The sequence below is a fragment of the Oncorhynchus keta genome, chromosome 19 (assembly GCF_023373465.1).
Source record: "Oncorhynchus keta strain PuntledgeMale-10-30-2019 chromosome 19, Oket_V2, whole genome shotgun sequence".
Taxonomy (NCBI): Eukaryota; Metazoa; Chordata; class Actinopteri; order Salmoniformes; family Salmonidae; genus Oncorhynchus; species Oncorhynchus keta.
In genome coordinates, this window is record NC_068439.1 from 83,795,649 (window position 1) to 83,819,957 (window position 24,309).

Sequence of the window (24,309 nt, forward strand, 5' to 3'; positions counted from 1 at the left end):
TACATTAATTAAAGACTAAAAGAAACGTAATTAAATTGGTTAGTGATTGCAGAGAAAAGTAAACTATATAAAATGTTATATAAATGAATGAATGAATGAATGAATGAATGAAGAAATGAACTTTTCATAAGTACATTTTATTTCATAAACATTATTATTAATATATTCAGCGTTTTATGATTTACCATCATTGTCAACACCTGTACAACTAAGAAAATATATAATATTTGAATAGGGGATACATCAAAACAATCCAACACTTGGATCAAACATATGGGGAAACATTGAAGTTTCCATAACATCACCTGGTACAAACACTATATATATATATATGCTATCTATATGCCATCTCTAAATTAATTTAATAAAAAAATATATATGTAATTATAATATGTTTGATGAACTACATGTTCCCATAGCAGAGTAATACTGTCACATAGTGGCTGTCAAAACAAGTGCAATTTCATCTAGAAAAATATATATTATCTCATATTATGTTAATTTTATACATTTGAAGCCACAGTAACCTAATTTAAAGTCAAATACACACACAGTACCGGTCAAAAGTTTGGACACACTCCTACTCATTCAAGGGTTTTTCTTTATTTGTACTATGTTCTACATTGTAGAATAATAGTGAAGACATCAAAACTATGAAATAACACATTTTATGGAATCATGTAGTAACCAAAAAAGTGTTAAATAAATCTAAATATATTTTCTATTTTAGATTCTTCATAGTAGCCACCCTTTGCCTTGATGACAGCTTTGGGTGCCTACTTTGAATAATATAAAATATATTTCGATTTGTTTAACACTTTTTTGGTTAGTACATGATTCCATGTGTGTTTTTTTATAGTTTTGATGTCTTCGCTATTATTCTACAATGTAGAAAATAGTACAAATAAAGAAAAACCCTGGAATGAGTACAGGTGTGTCCAAACCTTTGACTGGTATTGCGTATGATCTCTATCATACATACGTACATTTGGAATGTATAGATTCCAACTACCTGAGATTTGTTCATAGACAGGCAACAAAGAATGTTGCCAAAAAATGTAATATATATATATATATTATCCTAAAATATCAACAAAATATTTTTTTTTTACATTCAAGTTTCACATATACAATGCATATTAAAAATAACTATTGCTCATTTTGTAGTTCATTACTTGCAAAACTCCTTAGGGCTTTTTAACTGAGTTGAAACATTTATTTGAATAATTCTTTATTCTATTCATTACAGTTGTATATGATTATTGCACTAATACTAATAAATGTAAAACAATGTAAAAAATAATTGTCAATAATCTTCCAGAAAAAAAATACGTATATATTTTCTGTCGTGTGAATTTAACAGAGAATACCACTAATTTCAGCCTGCATATTTCAAGTTTTAAAACGTCCCTTTTTCTTAACTGTCCTGTGTCATGTGACGAGTTTGTTGAAACTTTATTGAAATAAAGTGCTTTGATCATTATTTGATTAAGTTATTACTAAGCAGCAGCAGTAGTTGTGAAGTTTTAGAAATCAATATCTTATTAATTAATGTCACTTTTACTTGGCTTTACAGATCTTCTTCTTCTACTTCTTCGGAGTCTTCTTCGGAGTCTTCTTCAGAGTCTTCTTCGGAGTCTTCTTCGGAGTCTTCTTCAGAGTCTTCTTCTTTGGGTGAACGACTTGTCGCTCGAGGACTTCGCTGACTGCCTCTGTGCATTCTGACACCCTGCTTTCGTCCTCTGTGTCTGTCGGGTACATCTGGTTGCTCTTCACAGAGAGGTGGTGGCCCGACCTTTCCCCTGAACCTTTCTGTGAACTCTTATCGCTGTTGGATTCTGTCGCTGCCTCTTCATCCAGGATTTTGTCCAGTGAGCCTGGTTGTGATTCCATGGAAGACTTGGTGGGTTGACCACGTAGGCTTTTATTAGATGTCCCAGAAGGTCCACCACTATCACTATCGTCTTCGGACTGTCCTTTGCTTGTGATGTCATCCCCCTCATCAGCTGGATCTTCCTCAACAGCGTCGTCGTTTTCAGCAGTATCTTCCTCAGCTTCCTCAATCTCTTCAGCTTCCGGCTCATCCACCCCTTCCTCCTGCTCTTCCTCATCAGAAGCCTCATTTTCAGTAGTTTCCTCATCAGCTGCTTCCTGCTCCTCCTCAGCAGCATCATCTTCAGCTGCATCCTCCTCAGCCTCCTCCTCCACTTCAGCCTGCTCCTCCTCAGCTTCTTCCTTCAGCTCCTCAATAGGAGTCTCCTCAACTTCCTCCATCTCAACTTCTTCCATCTCCTCAGCTTCCTCCTCCACTTCAGCCTGCTCCTCCTCAGCTTCTTCCTTCAGCTCCTCAATAGGAGTCTCCTCAACTTCCTCCATCTCAACTTCTTCCATCTCCTCAGCTTCCTCCTCCACTTCAGCCTGCTCCTCCTCAGCTTCTTCCTTCAGCTCCTCAATAGGAGTGTCCTCAACTTCCTCCATCTCAACTTCTTCCATCTCCTCAGCTTCCTCCTCCGCTTCCTCCTGCAACTCCTCAACAGGAGTCTCTTCAACTGGAGTCTCCTCCTCCTTCTCCTCCTCCTGCAGCTCCTCAACTGGAGTCTCTTCAACATGAAGCTCAGCCTGACCCTCTGCTGAGATATCACGCTCCTCCTCTTCTGGTTTGTCCTCTTGTGCCTCTGACTCCTCGTTGTTACCGTCAGTCTCTGAATCCTCAACATCGGCGTAAGCACTGTCTTCAGAGTACTCTGCTCTGGCCAAGGCATCGAATGAGGTCATTGGTGTTTCCTCAACAGTTTCCTTCATGCTGTCCTCCCCGATAGCTGGCACCTCTGATTGTTCTCCCTCATCTGTTGATATTTCCAACTCAGACTCATCCTCAGCTTCATCCTCTCCGTCGGCTGAGTACCCAAAGTTTCCGCAGCAATCCTCTTCATTGGCTGTCTCATTGCCCTCTGTAGTTTCCACTTCTTCATCTTTTTCAGACCCCCCTACAACGTTCTCGGCCTGGTCTTGGCTTCCATTTTCTGCATTTAATTTGTTTGTCTTTGCTTCTTCTGCCTCGTTTCCTACATTGTCTCCTGCATTTGTATCATCTTCTTGTTCTGTTCCTGTCTCCTCCGGAACCATATCTTGGTCTGTCGTTTCTCCCTCCTCCGCCTCGTCGTCTGCTTTTATCTCCGATACGTCATCATGACAATCCGTCTCCTCAATATTTGATTCAACTACAGGCTCTTTATTCTCTGCTGTTTCATCCTCCCCCTTTTCTACATTCTCCTCGGCTCTTTTACTTGCTGCTTCGTCTTCAAATGCCTCAGCTTCTGACGATTCTTCTCCCGCGTTTTCATTCTCATCTCTTCCAGTTTCATCTCCGGCTGTCTGCTCTTCTCCCTCAGCTGTTTCAGCTTCAGCACGCTCCTCCTCTCCTGCTGTTTCATCGTCAGCTGTCCCTTCTCCTGCAGTTTCAGCTGGTGCCGATTCGTCTCCAGTTGTTTCAATTTCGGCCGACTCATCGCCAGTTGTTTCATTTTCTGAGGACTCGTGCCCTGTGGTTTCATCTTCTCCAGGTGTCTCACCGTCTGCAGTCTCAGCTTTAGAAATCTCCTCTTCCCCTGCTGCATCATCATTGGTTTCTGCCTCTGCCTCCACTGTGTCTTCGTCTCTGGCAGCTTCCTCTTCTGCTGCCTCAGATTCAGCATCCTCCTCCCCTTCAACTGTTTCATTTTCAACTGTTTCAGCTTCTGCAGTTTCCTCGTCGGCTGTCTCTACTTCAGCATCCTCCTCTTCTTTGGCAGTTTCATCTCCAGCTGTTTCAGCTTCAGCACTCTCTTCCTCTCCTGCATTCTTCCCTTCAGCTGCGTCTACTTCAGCAGTCTCTTCTCGTCTTGTTCCATCATCTGCAGTCTCTGCCTCAGCAGTCTCCTCCTCTCCTGCTTCATCTCCGGATGTCTCTGCCTCAGCACTCTCCTCGTCTCCTGCAGTCTCCTCTTCAGCTGATTCTACTTCAGCAGTCTCTTCTCCTGCTGTTCCATCATCTGTAGTCTCTGCCTCAGCAGTCTCCTTCTCTCCTGCTTCATCTCCGGATGTCTCTGCCTCAGCACTCTCCTCGTCTCCTGCAGTCTCCTCTTCAGCTGATTCTACTTCAGCAGTCTCTTCTCCTGCTGTTCCATCATCTGTAGTCTCTGCCTCAGCAGTCTCCTTCTCTCCTGCTTCCTCTCCCGCTGTCTCTGCCTCAGCACTCTCCTCGTCTCCTGCAGTCTCCTCTTCAGCTGCCTCTACTTCCGCAGTCTCATCTTCTTCTGCTGTTACATCAGCTGTCTCTGCCTCTGCAGTTTCAGCTTCAGATTCCTCCTTTCCTGACATATTATCAGCTGCTTCAGTGTTCTCCTCTTCTCCTGGCGTTGATCCTGTTGCTATAACGTTATCAGTTTCTTCTTCTGCATCTTCATCTTTTCCTGTTTCTGCTTCAACTTCTTCCTCTCCTGCAGTGTCTTCTTCAGCTGCCTCTTCTTCTTCTGCTGTTTCGTCATCAGCTACTGTCTCTCCTTCAGCAGTTTCTTCTTCTCCCGCTTCATCTTCTGCTGTCTCAGCTTCTGCTGTTTCTGCTTCAACTTCTTCCTCTCCCGCAGTGTCTTCTTCAGCTGCCTCTTCTTCTCCTGCTGTTTTGTCATCAGCTACTGTCTCTCCTTCAGCAGTTTCTTCTTCTCCCGCTTCATCTTCTGCTGTCTCAGCTTCTGCTGTTTCTGCTTCAACTTCTTCCTCTCCCGCAGTGTCTTCTTCAGCTGCCTCTTCTTCTCCTGCTGTTTTGTCATCAGCTACTGTCTCTCCTTCAGCAGTTTCTTCTTCTCCCGCTTCATCTTCTGCTATCTCAGCTTCTGCTGTTTCTGCTTCAGCTTCCTCCTCTTCTCCTGCTGCTTCATTATTAGCTGCTGTTTCTGCTTCAGAAGTTTCTTCCTCCAATGTTTCATCTTCAGCTGTCTCTGCTTCGACTTCCTCCTCTTCCCCGGGTTCACAACACACTGCTGCCTCTGCTTTACCACTCTCTTCTGCTTCCTCTATCTCAGCTTCAGTATTCTTTGATTCAGCATCCACCTCCTTTCCCTCTGCTTCCTCAGCTGCTGTCTCAGCTTCCTCAGTTTCTTCTTCATCTGCTTCGTCTTCAGCAGTATCTGTTTCAGCTTCCCCCTCTTCTATTGCTTCACCTTTAGCTGTCACTTCTACATCAGATTCTGCTTTCTCAGCTTTGTCACCCATTTCAGCATATTTTTGTTGTGATTCCTTCATCTCCTTCTTAGCCCCATTGATAACATTTTCAACAAGAGTTTCCGCTGCTTTGGCTTCATCCATACCTTCAGTCTCATCTGCAACATTGACTTCTTCTTGTATCTGTGGTGGACTGTCCTTTTTCGACTGGAGAATTATTGACTTTAAATCAAAAGCATGTGCAATGCCAGCTTTCACTACCACCGTTTCAGTGTCATCTGTAACATCAGCTTCTTGTGTCTTTGGAGTAGGTTCCCTTTTCAACTGAAGAATTGACTTTAGATCAAAAGCCATCATGACTGGTGCAGTATGCAGGACTTCTGCAGGAAGCAGTGGCCCCAATTCCATTTTCTTTTGTAAACATACTTCACAAGGGCAATATTCATCATCACTCCGTTGGTCACTGAAGGAAGTGCAGGTTGCATCCTCACTTTTATCAACCCGGTTATCAATGGACTGGTCACGCACAACTTTCAGTCTTCTTCGCCTTGTCTCTGTTTGTGCATTTGATTCTCGTGACAACACCTCTTTGGGTGGTCTTGGTCTTCCAGCCCGACCGTGGATCTTCCTCAGTTCCCTGTCGATGCTTAGTTGTATTCTCCTCCTCACATCGTCTTTCAGTTCAGCTATCATGGCATTGAGCTGTTCGTTGTTGTCCAAGTTCCAGCGAACCTTGAACTCAGCCATGGCATCCATATAATGTGTCATGAACTGCTTCTCTAGTTTGTTCAGTAACTTCAAGACCCAGACAGGATCAGGATCCAGGGAAACCTTTTTGGCTAGTTGTGCCCTTTGGACGGATGGAGGAGAGCCAGAGCTTGTGTCCTCTCGAGGGTCTGAGCTCTTATTGGAAGACGGGGGTGTTTCTGGTAATTCTCTCAGACTTTCATTTCTAATGGTGTCATCAGACTCCGGGACGTCTTCATCTTTTTGTTTCTCTTCCTCCACTGCTATTGCTCCTTCTCCTCCTTCTTCGGGGGTCCATTGGACCCGACTGGCTATGTCCGGAGTGGCTGTATCAGACATTGGTGCTGAGGACTCTGGGCTTTCATCTTTCTGTGCCATTTCATCAACTTCTTGTACCTTCACCAACGCTTCCCCCTCTGCATTCGTTGCCTGAGCCACACGGCCTGAACTCTTACCTGAGCCTGTTGAGCCACTGCTGACATCCACCCCAGAGGACGACCTTGCTTTGGTGTCACCGTCCACAGAGTGTTGATCACAGCCATTCTGCTGTGACTTTCCACCTTCTGCTGGGTCACACAACCAGAGGGACTGGAGGATGTTCATTAGCTCTCTGTACCTTGTGTCCTTGGCGTTTGCATCGTAGTTGGGATCAAAGTCTATCAACTGCAGCTTTGCGAGGCAATCCAGGAGACCTCTGGCTGAGGTGCTCAGTTTACGTCCGTACACTGGGGAAACTTCAGGTAAACTGTTACACCGGTCAAGCTTGGGATTCAACAGGACTTTCATCACCTGAACTGAGGAGTGAAAGCTCTTTGATACCTCTTCCTGCGGAGCGGTGCAGGGGTGAGTGTCTTCTGGTGGGGTCTCTGGTGGGGTCTCCACTGGCTCCTCACTGTCAGCCACATGGTTGACCACTGTCTCTTTGAGCTCTTCCTTTTTTTCGTTTTGAGTTTCACACTCAGCAATGGTGTCAATATCCTGTTTTGGTTTTTCCTTTTGCGGTAGTTCTTCCGGTGAATGACCTCTGTCAATGAATTCATCCCCGATGTCGTACATCGCACTGTCAGACGGTATTTTCTTAAGCCACTCATTCACCACCTCTGTTGGAGAGGCGTTTGGTAGATTGGAGGGAACCAGCTCAGAGACTTCTCCTTCCAGCAACTGTCGGGAGAAACTGAGTAAGGGAACCCCTTTCCTCTGTTTGCACTTGCCACTCTTGTCACTTTTGTTGTCGCTGACATTCCTGTCTGTCACTTCCAAGGGGCCATTGCATGAGATGTTAGAGTTCTCTTCCACTGGATATGCTGCATGTGACTTATTACTGTCACTCGAGCCACCAAGTAAAATAACAGGTCGTTTGATTTTTCTGGGGGTTGGTGGGCACTCTGGTGGGGAAGGAGTGAGACAACTCTCTGACGCAACAGAGTTAGGTCTGGGAGTGTCCACATCTCTAGTGGCAGTCTTATTTGACCTGTTTGTCTTTCTTGAAATGTCACTCCCTTTGTCACTTTTGGCGTCATCCTTATTGTTTTTGTCCTTTTGTCCTTTGACTTGTAGATGGGAAGACACGTTGGACATGTTGCTTTTAGGTCTCTCAGCCACTTCAGCAGTTGTACTATCTTTCGGTTTGGAGCTACAGTAAATGCAGTTAGATTTGTCTGATGCATTGGTCCTAGCTGACTTTGCAGACTTAGCAGATACAGCACTTGGTGCATTCACCACATTTTCCTCTACTTGCTCTTCAGCTTTTTCTATAGAATTTACTTGAAAAACTTTGGACTTCCTTGATCTTGCAGATGAATGTGACTTAGCAGTCTCCTCCTCTCTGAGTGCTCGCTCCTCTGTTTCATGGTCAGGTTCAATAACTGAAACTTTAGACCTTTTAGATCTTGCTGAGACATTTGATTTAGCTGACATAGCACTAGGTGCTCTCTCTTCAGTTTCCTTTACATCCTCTCGTGCCTTTACTTTGGCAGTAGCATATTCTGTTTGGTTTTCAAGGTCAACCGTTTCCTCAGCTGTAACTTCAGAAGTTTTAGATTTAGTTGATCTTGCTAAAGCATTTGACTTGGCTGACATAGCACTAGCTGCTCTCTCTTCAGTTGCCTTTACATCCTCTCGTGCCTTTACTTTGGCAGTAGCATATTCTGTTTGGTTTTCAAGGTCAACCGTTTCCTCAGCTGTAACTTCAGAAGTTTTAGATTTAGTTGATCTTGCTAAAGCATTTGACTTGGCTGACATAGCACTGGCTGCTCTCTCCTCGGTTTGATCCTGTTCTGCAGTGGGATCATCAGAAATGTCGTATTTCTTGTGTCTTGCTGACATATTGTACTTAGCAGACATAGCGCTGGATGCTCTCTCAGTTTCTTTGACACAAAGTTCAGAAACCTTGGACCTCTTTGATTTTGCAGAAACATTCGACTTAGCTGACCTGCCAGACATGGCACTGGGTGCTCTCTCTTCAACGACTTCCAATTCTTCATCTCCATTTTCCACAGGAAGAACTTCTGAAGCTTTAGGCTTCACATGTCTTGTAGAAACATTAGATTTAGCAGACATACTGCTGGGTGCTCTCTCTTTAAATTGATCCTCTTCAGCAGCAGGGATTTTGGAAGCTTTGAATTTGTTCGATCTTGCTGAAACATTAGACTTGGCTGACTTGGCTGACATAGCACTGGGACCTCGATCCTCTGTTTCATCCTTAGGTTCAGCAGTTTCTTCAGCTGCAACTTCGGACTTAACAGACATAGCACAAGTTGACCTCTCTCTAGTTTCACCTATTTCATTTTCATGGCTGTCTTCAGCAGGAACTTCAGAAGCTTTTGATTTCTTGCATCTTGCCGACACAGCAGACCTACCAGACAAAGCGCTGGGTGCTCTCTCTTCAGTTTCCTCTTCAGGACAAAGTTGAGAAACCTTTGACTTCTTTGATTTTGCAGAAACATTGGACTTAACTGACTTAGCACTAGGTTGTCTCTCTTTCATTTCTTCCAATTCCTTGTCTTCGTTTTCCTCTGGAGGATCTTCAGAAGATTTAGACATCGCTGATCTTGCAGAAACATTGGACTTAAAAGACCTAACACTGGGAGATCTGTTGTCTGTTTCTTCTGCTACCTCAGTTTCTGCTCTTTCTTCAGCTCCCTCTTCAGTGTCTTCCTCGGCAGCTTTAGAGTTCTTCGATCTTGCTGAGACATTAGACTTAGCAGACATAGCACTAGGTGCTCTCTCCTCAGTTTTCCCAAATTCATCTTCTGTGTTGTCTTCAGAAGGATCATCAGAAATATTGGATTTATCAGACATAGCTGATCTCTTTTCAGTTTCATCAGAAACGTAGTATTTATTGAATCTTGATGATCGGTTGTACTTACAAGACATAGCGCTGGATGATCTCTTAGTTTCTTCAATGCAAAATAGAGAAACATTGGTCTTCTTTGATCTGGTAGAGACATTAGACTTAGCTGACTTAGCTTCCGTTTCATGCTCAGATTCATCAGTTTGCTCAGCGGGAACACCCTCTGTTTCTTCTACCTCTTCTGCTTTCTCTCCAGTTTGACCTTCTCCAGCTGTTTCCTTCTCTGGACCTTCTCCAGCTGTTTCCTCCTCTGCTTCTGCGTTTTCCACAGCAGGTGCTTCAGAACCATTGGACGTAGCAGACATACCACTCGATGGTCTCTCTTCAGTTTGATCCTCTTTTTCTTTAGAAACATAGTATTTCTCATATCTTCCTGACCGGTTGTACTTAGCAGACATGGCGCTAGGTGCTCTCTCCTCAGGTTGATCCTCTTCTCCAGCGGGATCATAAGGAATGTAGTATTTCTTGTGTCTTGCGGACCGGTTGTACTTAGAAGACATGGTGCTGGAAGATCTGTCATCTTCAACACAAAGTTGAGAAACCTTTGTTTTCTTTGATTTTGCAGAAACATCAGAATTAGCTGACATAGCACTAGGTGCTCTCTCTTCAGACTTTTCCAAATCCTCTTCTCCATTTTCCTCAGCCGGAAGAGTTTGATTGTATTCTGCAGTGGGATCATCAGAAATGTCGTATTTCTTGTGTCTTGCTGACATATTGTCCTTAGCAGACATAGCGCTGGATGCTCTTTCGGTTTCTTTGACACAAAGTTCAGAAACCTTGGACTTGGATGTTGCAGAAACATTAGACATAGCAGACATCGCACTAGCTGCTCTCTCTTCAGTTTCTTCCAATTCCTCTTCTGCTTTTTCTTCAGCGGGAACATGAGAAACTTTGGACTTTCTTGAGGCGTTAGATTTAACTGACACAGCACTTAATGCTGTTTTTTCGTATTCTTCCGGTGTAACGTTTTCTTCAGCTTCGGACATTTTGGACTGAGATCTTGTTGAGACACTTGAGGATCTTTTGTCTGTTGGATGTTCCTGTAAATCTACGTCTTCTACAGCTGAAACATTGGACTTCCTTGACTTTGCTGAGGCATTTGATTTGACTGACATGGCACTTGATGATCGCTCTCCTGAATTAACTCCTTTCTCCCCAACGTTGGACTTCCTACATCTGGTAGAGACATTTGATTTGACAGACTTTGCTCTCTCCTTTGTTTCTGGGTCTTTGTTTTCAGTGTCCTCTGAAGGGTTTGCTTCTTGACTGTCTTCTTCTACTGCAGTTTCAGCATTTTCTTTGTCATCTTCCATTGTTTTTACTGCTTCATCAGATCCTTCACATTCACACTTTTTTGATTCTTGGTCATCTTGTCCATTTGATGGTGCCAGAGAAACAACTTTGGTTGATTTCTTGGACTTGGTAGAGCGCACAGAAGATGCCTTGCTACTCGGAGGCCTGGGAGATAAATGTTGCATAGGTGTTGCTATAGGTGAGTTCAAAACAGCAATTCTAGTGGGTTCCTCTTCTTCTGCATTGCTATTCTGAGAACATGCACACGCTCTCGAAATACTTGGTGGAAGACTGTCTTCCTCATCGTCCTGGTCTTCACTGAGCGATGCCAGGATCTCAGAGGAAAGACTAACAGCAGACACAGGCCGATCCTCTTCCTCTGCATCAGTGATCTTGACGCTGACCTCGCGCTGAGACTCCTTGGAGGGAGCGGAGGATGAACTATCAGCTGTAGGCTCATTTTTATCTGATGCCTGGGTTGTAATATCAATGCATTCATTCATGCCAAGACTTTTGCTCTTGTCCTCAGTGGAAACCCTAGTCCTACTCTTGGCGGACGTTGTTGTCGAGTGCACTTCGCTCCTGCTGCAGCCGCGGCTGATGGTGCAGTACTCCACCATGGAGTCTCCCCCTTCCTCCACAGTCTGCTGAAAGCAAGCAGTCTTCTCCACCACGTGCTCGGTGATCTCCTCACTGGACATAGTCTCCACGGATCCTTCTTTACATACAATGGTGTGTGAGGAGGCACTGGAGCTGGAGGAGATGACGTGGCGTACAGTCCTCTGCCCCCCCGCAATATGGGTCTTCCTGATCTCATAGTCCTGGCAGTGGCCACAGCAGTGCTGACAGTGAGGGACGTCCAGATGCTTCTGGTGCAGTTTGGTGATGTAGGCATCGTCAGCCTCGCCTGGTGAAAGGGGCTCCGACTCTGAACAGCTTTCCACACTACTCTGCTGTAGAGAGCAGTTATCATGGTATCCTTGGAGGTATTCATTGTTCGTTCCTGCTGACTTCTTTACTTGTGTGGACCAATGCAGCGTCTCGTCATTCAGTAGTCGGAAACGCACTTTCATTTCCATTGACAGGCTGCCATCTTTGTTGACAAGTACCCTTTTCTCGATGTCGTCTTCCATCAAGCCTTCGCTTGAATGAGGGCAAGGGCCTACGTGGGCTGGGGATGTAGAGTTGATTGGTGGGAGTGATTTGTCCGATGATATGGAATGCCTGGCTGACCGGTTGCTGAATTCAGATCTTAAGTGGATGACACTTTTCTTTGCCTCAAGTCCCAAACCGCCTGTAGAAGTGACAAGCAGAAAGAAACAGCAATGATTGGTCATCGGTTTTACAAGAAGCCTGACGATGAGGAAGTCTACATTTTCCCAGTAAAACAAGTTCAGACAGTTGTTACAATAATTAGCAGATATGTTGCTGAATATCAATAATGAGTGAAACATTAGACCAAATCATTAGGAGCGCCTTCTTAATATTGAGTTGCCGATCGCACTTTTGCCTTCGGAATAGCCTAAATTTGTCGGCGCATGGACCCTACAAGGTGTCGATAGTGTTCCACAGTGATGCTGGCCCATGTTGACTCCGATGCTTATCACAATTGTATCAAGTTGGCTAGATGTCCTTTGGGTGGTGGACCATTCTTGATACACAGGAAACTGTTGAGCATGAAAATCCCAGCAGCGTTGCAGTTCTTGACACAAACTGGTACACCTGGCACCTACTACCATACCCCGTTCAAAGGCACTTAAATGATTTGTCTTGCTCATTCACCCTCTGACAATCCTTGTCTCAATTGTCTCAAGGCTTTAAAATCCTTCTTCAACCCGTCTCCTCCCCTTCATCTACAATGATTGAGGTGGATTTAAGAAGTGACATAAATAAGGGATCATATCTTTCACCTGGATTCACCTGGTCACAGGATGTCATGTAAAGAGCAGGTGTTCTTAATGTTTTATACAATCAGTATATATAGTATCTAATTGCCAGCACAGTGACGTCTAACTAGGCAAAGGAATTGCTTTGCTTAACATAGTATCATATATGTATTTGTAGAAAAAAATATTGGAAATGACAAATATAAAGATTTTGAAGAAATTGTATATGTTGGTTTATAAGTATTTGATGACAGCTGCTGACATATGGGCATTCTAAGTCAATTTGTTTGATTGATTGATGCTTGAGTCATTTATTGATTGATTTATATAGTCATACCATTTTTCTTACTCTCCTGTCCTTCACTGGCCGCCATGCTGGAGCGTCCCAGTGACTTTGGCCTCAGTCGTGGAAGTTTGTCATCTGAGTTTTTCCGGAAGTTCTCCAGAAGGATGGGGTGGGAGGGCTCACGGCCCACACAAATCAACACACTGGGGCACTGCAGGAGACCCTGAACACTGTCGATCTGACACAAAGAAACACACAGAGAGCCAGGTGAAAAAATGTTTTACTGTAGATAAGCAGACTAATAGAGGACAGACAGGTTCCTAGACAAGGAAACTGAAACAGAGAGTTAGTCAAAAATCAGTTATGACCTAAATTGAGATTGGCAGGTTTCTCAAGCAAGACATTTTGATCTCAATGAGACAAACATGTATGAATAATATTTACATAAACACACACACACAGATATATATCAGTATCACAATAGCTGTATGTTAAAGGATGTAAAAATGATATCAGTACCACAGTATCAGTACCCAAGACTAAAGCATTAAAGGATGCTAGCTGAACCTTGGCCATATGGATAAGTAAAGGTGATACAGGATATGGCTAAGAACTAAGAACATCATTTTTTAAATTTAACTAGGCAAGTCAGTTATTAAGAACAAACTATTATTTACAATGACGGCCTACCGAGGTAAAGTAGGGGCAGAACGACAGATGTTTTACCTTGGTCAGCTCGGGGGTTTGGTCTAGCAACCCTTCGGTTCCTGGCCCAACACTTTAAATGCTAGCCTACCAGCCACTAGCCTACCAGCCGCTAGCCTACCTGCCACTAGCCTACCAGCCACTAGCCTACCTGCCGCTAGGCTACCAGCCGCTAGCCTACCTGCCACTAGGCTACCAGCCACTAGCCTACCAGCCACTAGCCTACCAGCCGCTAGCCTACCTGCCACTAGTCTACCAGCCACTAGCCTACCAGCCGCTAGCCTACCTGCCGCTAGCCTACCTGCCACTAACCTACCTGCCGCTAGCCTACCTGCCGCTAGCCTACCTGCCGCTAGCCTACCTGCTGCTAGCCTACCTGCCGCTAGCCTACCTGCCACTAACCTACCTGCCACTAGCCTATCTGCCGCTTGGCTACCTGCCGCTAGCCTACCTGCCGCTAGCCTACCTGCCACTAACCTACCTGCCACTAACCTACCTGCCGCTTGGCTACCTGCCGCTAACCTACCTGCCACTAACCTACCTGCCGCTTGACTACCTGCCGCTTGGCTACCTGCCGCCAGGCTACCTGCCGCTAGGCTACCTGCCACTAACCTACCTGCCACTAACCTACCTGCCGCTAGCCTACCTGCCGCTTGGCTACCTGCCGCTTGGCTACATACCGCTAGCCTACCTGCCGCTAGCCTACCTGCCACTAACCTACCTGCCACTAACCTACCTGCCACTACCCTACCTGCCGCTTGGCTACGTGCCGCTTGGCTACCTGCCGCCAGGCTACCTGCCACTAACCTACCTGCCACTAGCCTACCTGCCGCTTGGCTACCTGCCGCCAGGCTACCTGCCACTAGCCTACCTGCCACTAACCATCCTGCCACTAACCTACCTGCCGCTAGCCTACCTGCCGCTTGGCTACCTGCCGCTTGGCTACCTGCCACTAACCTACCTGCCGCTTGGCTACCTGCCGCTAACCTACCTGCCGCTTGGCTAACCAGACAGAGACTGGGGACCACAGAGACTAGATACCACACCAGACAGAGACTGGGCACCTCACCTGACAGAGACTGGGCACCTCAGAAAGAGTCTGGGCACCTAACCAGACAGAGACTGGGGACCACAGAGACTAGATACCACACCAGACAGAGACTGGGCACCTCACCAGACAGAAACTGGGGGGCATTCTGGGCACCTAACCAGACAGAGACTGGGGACCTAACCAGACAGAGACTGGGCACCTCACCAGACAGAGACTGGGCACCTCCCAGACATAGACTGGGTACCTAACCAGACAGAGACTGGGTACCTCACCAGACAGAGACTGGGTACCACACCAGACAGAGACTGGGGACCACACCAGACAGAGACTGGAGACCACACCAGACAGAGACTGGAGACCTCACCAGACAGAGACTGGAGACCTCACCAGACAGAGACTGGAGACCTCACCAGACAGAGACTGGATACCTCACCAGACAGAGACTGGAGACCTCACCAGACAGAGACCGGGGACCACACCAGACAGAGACTGGAGACCTCACCAGACAGAGACTGGGGACCACACCAGACAGAGACTGGGGACCACACCAGACAGAGACTGGGGACCACACCAGACAGAGACTGGGGACCACACCGGACAGAGACTGGGCACCTCACCAGACAGAGACTGGGGACCTCAGAAAGATTATGGGCCCCTAACCAGACAGAGACTGGGGACCACAGAGACTAGATACCACACCAGACAGAGACTGGGCACCTCACCTGACAGAGACTGGGCACCTCAGAAAGAGTCTGGGCACCTAACCAGACAGAGACTGGGGACCACAGAGACTAGATACCACACCAGACAGAGACTGGGCACCTCACCAGACAGAGACTGGGGACCTCAGAAAGATTCTGGGCACCTAACCAGACAGAGACTGGGGACCACAGAGACTAGATACCACACCAGACAGAGACTGGGCACCTCACCAGACAGAGACTGGGCACCTCACCAGACATAGACTGGGTACCTAACCAGACAGAGACTGGGTACCTCACCAGACAGAGACTGGGTACCTCACCAGACAGAGACTGGGGACCACACCAGACAGAGACTGGGGACCTCACCAGACAGAGACTGGAGACCTCACCAGACAGAGACTGGAGACCTCACCAGACAGAGACTGGATACCTCACCAGACAGAGACTGGAGACCTCACCAGACAGAGACTGGGGACCACACCACCAGACAGAGACTGGAGACCTCACCAGACAGAGACTGGGGACCACACCAGACAGAGACTGGGGACCTCACCAGACAGAGACTGGGGACCACACCGGACAGAGACTGGAGACCTCACCAGACAGAGACTGGGGGGGACCACACCAGACAGAGACTGGGACTGGGGACCACACCAGACAGAGACTGGGGACTGGGGACCACCTAACCAGACAGAGACTGGGGACTGGGGACCACACCAGACAGAGACTGGGGACTGGGGACCACACCAGACAGAGACTGGGCACCTCAGAAAGAGTCTGGGCACCTAACCAGACAGAGACTGGGGACCACAGAGACTAGATACCACACCAGACAGAGACTGGGCACCTCACCAGACAGAGACTGGGGACCTCAGAAAGATTCTGGGCACCTAACCAGACAGAGACTGGGGACCACAGAGACTAGATACCACACCAGACAGAGACTGGGCACCTCACCAGACAGAGACTGGGCACCTCACCAGACATAGACTGGGTACCTAACCAGACAGAGACTGGGTACCTCACCAGACAGAGACTGGGTACCACACCAGACAGAGACTGGGGACCACACCAGACAGAGACTGGAGACCTCACCAGACAGAGACTGGAGACCTCACCAGACAGAGACTGGAGACCTCACCAGACAGAGACTGGATACCTCACCAGACAGAGACTGGATACCTCACCAGACAGAGACTGGGGACCACACCAGACAGAGACTGGAGACCTCACCAGACAGAGACTGGGGACCACACCAGACAGAGACTGGGGACCTCACCAGACAGAGACTGGGGACCACACCGGACAGAGACTGGGTACCACACCAGACAGAGACTGGGGACTGGGGACCACACCAGACAGAGACTGGGGACTGGGGACCACACCAGACAGAGACTGGGGACTGGGGACCACACCAGACAGAGACTGGGGACTGGAGACCACACCAGACAGAGACTGGGGACTGGGGACCACACCAGACAGAGACTGGAAGGTGTTATAAAGTTATAATCCATAATAGTACACCATTATGTTAAGATAGGAATTTATTTGACCAAGTACACACACTACTGCCGGCCCTACTGCCGACCCTACTGCCGACTCTACTGCCGACTCTACTGCCGACTCTACTGCCGACTCTACTGCTGACGTCTACACTGCCGACTCTACCCCGGACTCTACTCCTGACTTCTCACTCTACTCCTGACCTCTCACGCTACTCCTGACCTCTGACTCTACTCCTGACCTCTGACTCTACTCCTGACCTCTGACTCTACTCCTGACCTCTGACTCTACTTCTGTCCTCTGACTCTACTCCTGACCTCTGACTCTACTCCTGACCTCTGACTCTACTTCTGTCCTCTGATTCTACTCCTGTCCTCTGACTCTACTCCTGTCCTCTGACTCTACTCCTGACCTCTGACTCTACTCCTGACCTCTGACTCTACTCCCGACTCTACTCCTGATCTCTGACTCTACTCCCGACTCTACTCCTAACCTCTGATTCTACTCCCGACTCCCGACCCGACTCCCGACTCTACTCCCGACTCCCGACTCTACTCCCGACTCCCGACTCTACTCCCGACTCTACTCCCGACTCTACTCCCGACTCCAGACTCTGCTCCTGACTCCATACTCTACTCCTGACCTCTGACTCTACTCCCGACTCTACTCCTGACCTCTGACTCTACTCTCGACTCTACTCCCGACTCCCGACTCTGCTCCCGACTCCAGACTCTGCTCCATACTCTACGTCTGACCTCTGACTCTACTCCCGACTCTACTCCTGACCTCTGACTCTACTCCCGACTCCCAACTCTGCTCCCGACTCCAGACTCTGCTCCCGACTCCCGACTCTACTCCTGACCTCTGACTCTACTCCTGACCTCTGACTCTACTCCCGACTCTACTCCTGACCTCTGACTCTACTCCCGACTCTACTCCTGACCTCTGACTCTACTCCCGACTCTACTCCTGATCTCTGACTCTACTCCCGACTCGACTCCTGACCTCTGACTCGACTCCCGACTCTACTCCCGACTCTACTCCCGACTCCCGACTCTACTCCCGACTCTACTCCCGACTCTGTGGTTCCGGTTGAATTTCCATATTAATATGCGAGCAGTAGTTCCATATTGTTTTTTTTTACAAATCTAGCACCAACATTACTCAGTGACTATATACTCACCTTCCTTAGTTTGCACAACGTGTGTGAATTTGGGTAAAGAGTGCAAATAACTTATTTGGGAAATGGAATACTATCCCAAAAAGCTTACAGATATGCAACAAGTCATGTTTTGCCAATCATACAGAACTGTATACAGAACAATAGTGTGGGTTACAGACCCCCAGGAAGCCTGTTCATACAAGCCAAGTGGTCTTTTGAGACCCAACATTTAATGTTGTGAAAGGTAAAAATTACTATATAATTTCTCTGAATTTGATCTATTAGATTAGTTTTTCTATTGTACATGTTTTAAGTTGTGTTTTATTGCTCACTGTGCATTTTCAAACTATAAAACCACCCTGGCAGTTGAACCAGATAAATGGTTTTATCCGCAGTCACACGTAGCCCAGATGAAGATAATTAATCGTTGCTGTAGAGGAGGATGCATTTCTGAGCGACTCCTGGTCTCCTACTGCCTGTGAATTCTCAACACTGACCTGCTTTTTTCAAAATAGCTCCGTTTTGACTAAGATGAATAGTTACTAAGATGAATAGTTACTGAATAGTTGTCAACTTTCCCTTATTTTTAAATAAGTTATCTAAGACGGGAAAATGATAGTCTTTCAAGGTCTAGTACCATAGTAATAACATCTTTATCAATTAAAGCACATCATAATTACTAACTATTCCATCTGGGGCGGCAGGGTAGCCTAGTGGTTAGAGCGTTGGACTAGTAACCGGAAGGTTGCGAGTTCAAACCCCCGAGCTGACAAGGTACAAATCTGTCGTTCTGCCCACTGTTCCCAGGCCGTCATTGAAAATAAGAATGTGTTCTTAACTGACTTGCCTGGTTAAATAAAGGTAAAATTAAAAAAAATCTGACTTCTGGTGAACAAGTCTCATCACCTCCTTTCCAAGCATTGCTATGAGGGATCTTAATTTGAACACCCTGTTGTTGCAGGACTGTCACACCCTGATCTGTTTCACCTGTCCTCATTATTGTCTCTCCCCATTCAGGTGTCACTTATTATAGAGCTGGGAGGGGCTACAAGGATAGAGCTGATAATGGGAGGGGCTACAAAGATAGAGCTGATAGGGAGGGGCTACAAGGATAGAGCTGATAGGGAGGGGTTACAAGGATAGAGCTGATAGGGGAGGGGCTACAAGTATAGAGCTGATAGGGGAGGGGCAACAAGGATAAAGCTGATAGGGGAGGGGCAACAAGGATAGAGCTGATAATGGGAGGGGCTACAAAGATAGAGCTGATAGGGAGGGGTTAGAGATGATAGGGAGGGGATAGAGCTGATAGGGGAGGGGCAAGGATAGAGCAGAGGATAGAGCTGATAGGGGAGGGGCTGATAGAGCTGATGGGAGGGGCTACAAAGATAGAGCTGATAGGGGAGGGGTTACAAGGATAGAGCTGATAGGGGAGGGGCTACAAGGATAGAGCTGATAGGGGAGGGGCTATAAGGATAGAGCTGATAATGGGAGGGGCTACAAAGATAGAGCTGATAGGGAGGGGTTACAAGGATAGAGCTGATAGGGGGAGGGGCTAGAGCTGACAGGGGGAGGGGCTACAAGGATAGAGCTGATAGGGGAGGGGCTATAAGGATAGAGCTGATAATGGGAGGGGCTACAAAGATAGAGTTGATAGGGGAGGGGTTACAAGGATAGAGCTGATAGGGGAGGGGCTACAAGTATAGAGCTGATAGGGGAGGGGCTACAAGGATAGAGCTGATAATGGGAGGGGCAACAAGGATAGAGCTGATAGGGGAGGGGTTACAAGGATAGAGCTGATAGGGGAGGGGCTACAAGTATAGAGCTGATAGGGGAGGGGCAACAAGGATAAAGCTGATAGGGGAGGGGCTACAAGGATAGAGTTGAAGGGGAGGGGCTACAAGGATAGAGCTGATAGGGGAGGGGCAACAAGGATAGAGTTGATAGGGGAGGGGCTACAAGGATAGAGCTGACAGAGAGGGGCTACAAGGATAGAGCTGATAGGGGAGGGGCTACAAGGATAGAGATGATAGGGAGGGGCTACAAGGATAGAGCTGATAGGGAGGGGCTACAAGGATAGAGCTGATAGGGAGGGGCTACAAGGATAGAGTTGATAGGGGAGGGGCTACAAGGATAGAGCTGATAGGGGAGGGGCTACAAGGATAGAGCTGATAGGGGAGGGGCTACAAGGATAGAGCTGATAGGGAGGGGCTACAAGGATAGAGCTGATAGGGAGGGGCTACAAGGATAGAGCTGATAGGGGAGGGGCTACAAGGATAGAGCTGATAGGGGAGGGGCTACAAGGATAGAGCTGATAGGGAGGGGCTACAAGGATAGAGCTGATAGGGAGGGGCTACAGGGAGGGGATATAGCTGATAGGGGAGGGGCTAGACAAGGATATAGCTGATAGGGGAGGGGGGGAGGGGCTACAAGCTGATAGTGGAGCTGATAGCTGTGGAGGGGCTACAAGGATAGAGCTGATAGGGGAGGGGCTACAAGGATAGAGCTGATAGAGAAGGGGCTACATAGGGGAGGGGCTACAAGGATAGAGCTGATAGGGGAGGGGCTACAAGGATAGAGCTGATAAGAGGAGGGGCTACATAGGGGAGGGGCTACAGTAGAAGTCCGACAGACAGGAAACCCCTGGACTGTCACCAAACAACCCAGATATATCTCTGCCTCTTTAAGAAGCTTCCTTTTCCTAAACGAAACGTTGGGGTGCACATGCTGTTATCAATACAGTTATGTTCTGAATGGAAAACTAGAATCTCAGCATCATAGTATCAGTTTGACTCCGCTTTGGCTCTTGGTAAAATATATGGTCATCATAATTCCTGCCACTAGAGGTCTCTCTTTCACCCTCACACTCCCAGGGCTTCTCACAGGTAATATTCGAAACCACCAAAGAAAAGTAATGTCTCCACAGTCTGTTGCCTTCTAACATTTTCCTAACAAAATAATTAATGTGATGACTAGAAACAGTCATAACAAATTCGGTTGATTTCCTAAAACGTTTTTTAGTGGTAAAGAATGCAGACTCACACAGAAGCCAAACTATTTTGGCGACAAGCACATTAGACAAAAGCACCTTAGCCGTGCTCTAGACTTCCAATGAACAAAATCTGTTTCTAGGCTCGGGAATTGTCAGGGATTTCACAATACAATATTATCACGATACTTAGGTGCTGATACGATATGTATTGCGATATTCACGATTCTACATGTATTGATATTTGATACTACGATCCAAACATACTGCTCACTATATGTCTGCTGCAGAGGGACAAGAGAGTGTGCCATGGGAACATTTGTTTTGATCAGGCATGGAAATAAAGTGCTGAAAAACATATTGGCTATTACTTGTTACGTATTTTTAACACGCTAATAACACGCTACAGAAGGAACAATGAGTTTTGAGCCGACCAGCCGACCAGCCGACCAGCCGACCAGCCGACCAGCCGACCAGCCGCAAATACAATATTACAATATCATCAAAAATAATCCCAATCTTTAACTGTTATTATCCATCATCTAACGATAAACAATGCTTCACTTTGGGGAAAACTTAAAGTTACCCTAAACTAGCACCCCAAATGGTAATATCTAAGGATGGTGAGGAAGAAGACAGTGTCACCTTGCGTCCCTCCAGAGTGTACAGCTTCCTGATGTGGTACTGCATGAACTCAGACAGCTCCTCCAGAAACAGGCTCAGGCTGCGGAGGGTCTTGCGATGGAGCACGATGGTCCTCCGAACAGAGGGGTCGCTATTCTTCACCAGCACCACCTTCTTGTGGAGGTGGTGGTGGTGGCAAGAGGGCTCAGCAGGGACCTCCTCATGCCGGACCGGCCGCCTGCGAACATACTGCTGAGGGTGGTGATGGTGGGAGTGTGGGTGGACCGGAGGGAGGTACCAGGCTGATGCCTCTCTTTGGGCCTCTCTTTGGGCCTCTCTCTGGGCCTCCTCTCTGGCCTCTGTGGCCTGGGCGCACAGGTAACACCCCCAATCCTCCAGGGTCTCCTGGTGAATGGTATCCCCACCATGGGTGGCTCTCCTGGGGGGAGGCGCGGGGGCAGAACGCAGCCCGAAGGGGAGCGAGGGTTTGCAGTGGTGGTGGTGGCCGCCCTCGTCCGAGATGGCTTCGAAGCACTGGAATCTGCGCTTGTGGGAAGACATCTTTGTTTACTTCCTGTCCGACTGCTATTACTTCCCGGTTAGTCCACGCCTCTCGACAAAGGTGTGTAGAGAAAAATGAGGAGAGGGGCGGGGGGCAGGTCAGCGCAGGCAAGTGGGTGTCATGGTTAAACTGGCTGGTCGTCTAGGGGCTGGTGGTCCACATGATAACTGTGTTCTTCCCACTCGCCCACCCTGCAAGATAGGAAGAGGGAGAAGAAGGTCAACAAGGTCAGATGACATCAGGAACGGCACATGTTTACTTGTTTTGCATTTAGTAGTTTGTGCTAAGGAATACAAATCGATCCAAGTACGTGTGCACTTCAGCACCTTGACATAGGATCATTTCACTGTCTCTGGTGTAAAATGGAACAGGCTTAGAGAATATGATTAGTCTGATAAATATATGATTAGTCTGATAAATATATGATTAGTCTGATAAATATATGATTAGTCTGATAGATATATGATTAGTCTATACTCTGACTCTTATACCTTAATGCGGGTTTATGTCTTGTACTTAAATATACAGGTAAATGAGTAATTGAGTAAATGAGGGATACAAAGTATATTGACAGCAGGTGTTCCTGACATCCCATCATGCTTAGGTGTGGTTCCTGACATCCCATCATGCTTAGGTGTGGTTCCTGACATCCCATCATGCTTAGGTGTGGTTCCTGACATCCCATCATGCTTAGGTGTGGTTCCTGACATCCCATCATGCTTAGGATAGTGTATAAAAATGTCCAGTTGCCCATTATTTTAGCTACCATGGCTAGAAGGAGATATCTCCTTCAGTTTCAACTGTTCTGCCTTACTATTATTTGACCATGCTGGTCATTTATGAACATTTGAACATCTTGGCCATGTTCTGTTATAATCTCCACCCGGCACAGCCAGAAGAGGACTGGCCACCCCACATATGCTCTCTCTAATTCTCTCTTTCTTTCTCTCTCTCGGAGGACCTGAGCCCAAGGACCGTGCCCCAGGACGACCTGACATGATGACTCCTTGCTGTCCCCAGTCCACCTGACTGTGCTGCTGCTCCAGTTTCAACTGTTCTGCCTTATTATTATTCGACCAGGCTGGTCATTTATGAACATTTGAACATCTTGGCCATGTTCTGTTATAATCTCCACCCGGCACAGCCAGAAGAGGACTGGCCACCCCACATAGCCTGGTTCCTCTCTAGGTTTCTTCCTAGGTTTTGGCCTTTCTAGGGAGTTTTTCCAAGCCACCGTGCTTCTACACCTGCATTGCTTGCTGTCTGGGGTTTTAGGCTGGGTTTCTGTACAGCACTTTGAGATATCAGCTGATGTACGAAGGGCTATATAAATAAAATGTGATTGATTGATTGATTGATATCTCATAGGCGGTTTAAAGGGTGTGTGTGTGTGTGTGTGTGTGTGTGTGTGTGTGTGTGTGTGTGTGTGTGTGTGTGTGTGTGTGTGTGTGTGTGTGTGTGTGTGTGTGTGTGTGTGTGTGTGTGTGTGTGTGTGTGTGTGTGTGTGTGTGTGTGTGTGTGTGTGTGTGTGTGTGTGTGTGTGTGTGTGTGTGTGTGTGTGTGTTTGTGTTTAACTATCTTTGTGGTTACCAGAAGTCCTCACAAGGATAGTGAATCAAGAAAGGTTTTAAATTAAGTTTAGGGTTAGGGGTTACACTAGGGGTTAGATTTAAGGTTAGATTTATGGTTAGGAGTTAGAGTTAGGTTAACGGTTAAGGTTAGGGTTACGGTTAGATTTAGGGTTAGAAGTTAGGTTAACGGTTAAGGTTAGGGTTAGATTTAGGGTTAGGGTTAGGAGTTAGAGTTAAGTTAACGGTTAAGGTTAGGGTTAGATTTAGGGTTAGGGTTAGGAGTTAGAGTTAAGTTAACGGTTAAGGTTAGGGTTAGGGTTAGGGTTAGATTTAGGGTTAGGGTTAGGAGTTAGAGTTAGGTTAACGGTTAAGGTTAGGGTTAGGGTTAGGGTTAGGAGTTAGAGTTAGGTTAACGGTTAAGGTTAAGGTTAGGGATAATATAATTTTGGAATGGACTCAATTCTTTGGTCCCCACAAGAATGGCAATACAAAACTGTGTGTGTGTCTCAGTCACCAGAGCTCAACCTCGTTGAACACTTATAAGAGATTGTATAGCGGCGCCTGCTGAGACACCGTTTTCCACCTCCATCGGCAGAACACCAAATGAAACAATGGTGTTGCTTCGCTCCAATAGACACTCCAGACACTTGTAGAATCTACGCCAAGGTGTATTAAAGC

General features: G+C 46.9%; 1 protein-coding gene and 1 long non-coding RNA gene across 2 annotated transcripts in view; one reads left to right on the forward strand and one right to left on the reverse strand.

Annotated features, from left to right (window-relative positions):
- The window catches only part of LOC127909562 (uncharacterized), a 24,037-nt gene extending 626 nt beyond the window's left edge, over nt 1-23,411 (forward strand). The window contains exon 2 of the long non-coding RNA XR_008071945.1: nt 23,019-23,411. This is a non-coding gene — a long non-coding RNA (uncharacterized LOC127909562). The remainder of the gene's footprint in view (nt 1-23,018) is intronic.
- The window catches only part of LOC118378552 (retinitis pigmentosa 1-like 1 protein), a 34,312-nt gene continuing 10,032 nt past the window's right edge, over nt 30-24,309 (reverse strand). Inside the window, exons 2-4 of the mRNA XM_035765538.2 lie at nt 21,520-22,251; nt 12,815-13,001; nt 30-11,885 (exon numbers count right to left, since the gene is read on the reverse strand). Of these exons, the coding sequence (XP_035621431.2) occupies nt 1,588-11,885; nt 12,815-13,001; nt 21,520-22,059 (11,025 nt within the window). The 5' untranslated portion in view covers nt 22,060-22,251 and the 3' untranslated portion in view covers nt 30-1,587. The remainder of the gene's footprint in view (nt 11,886-12,814; nt 13,002-21,519; nt 22,252-24,309) is intronic.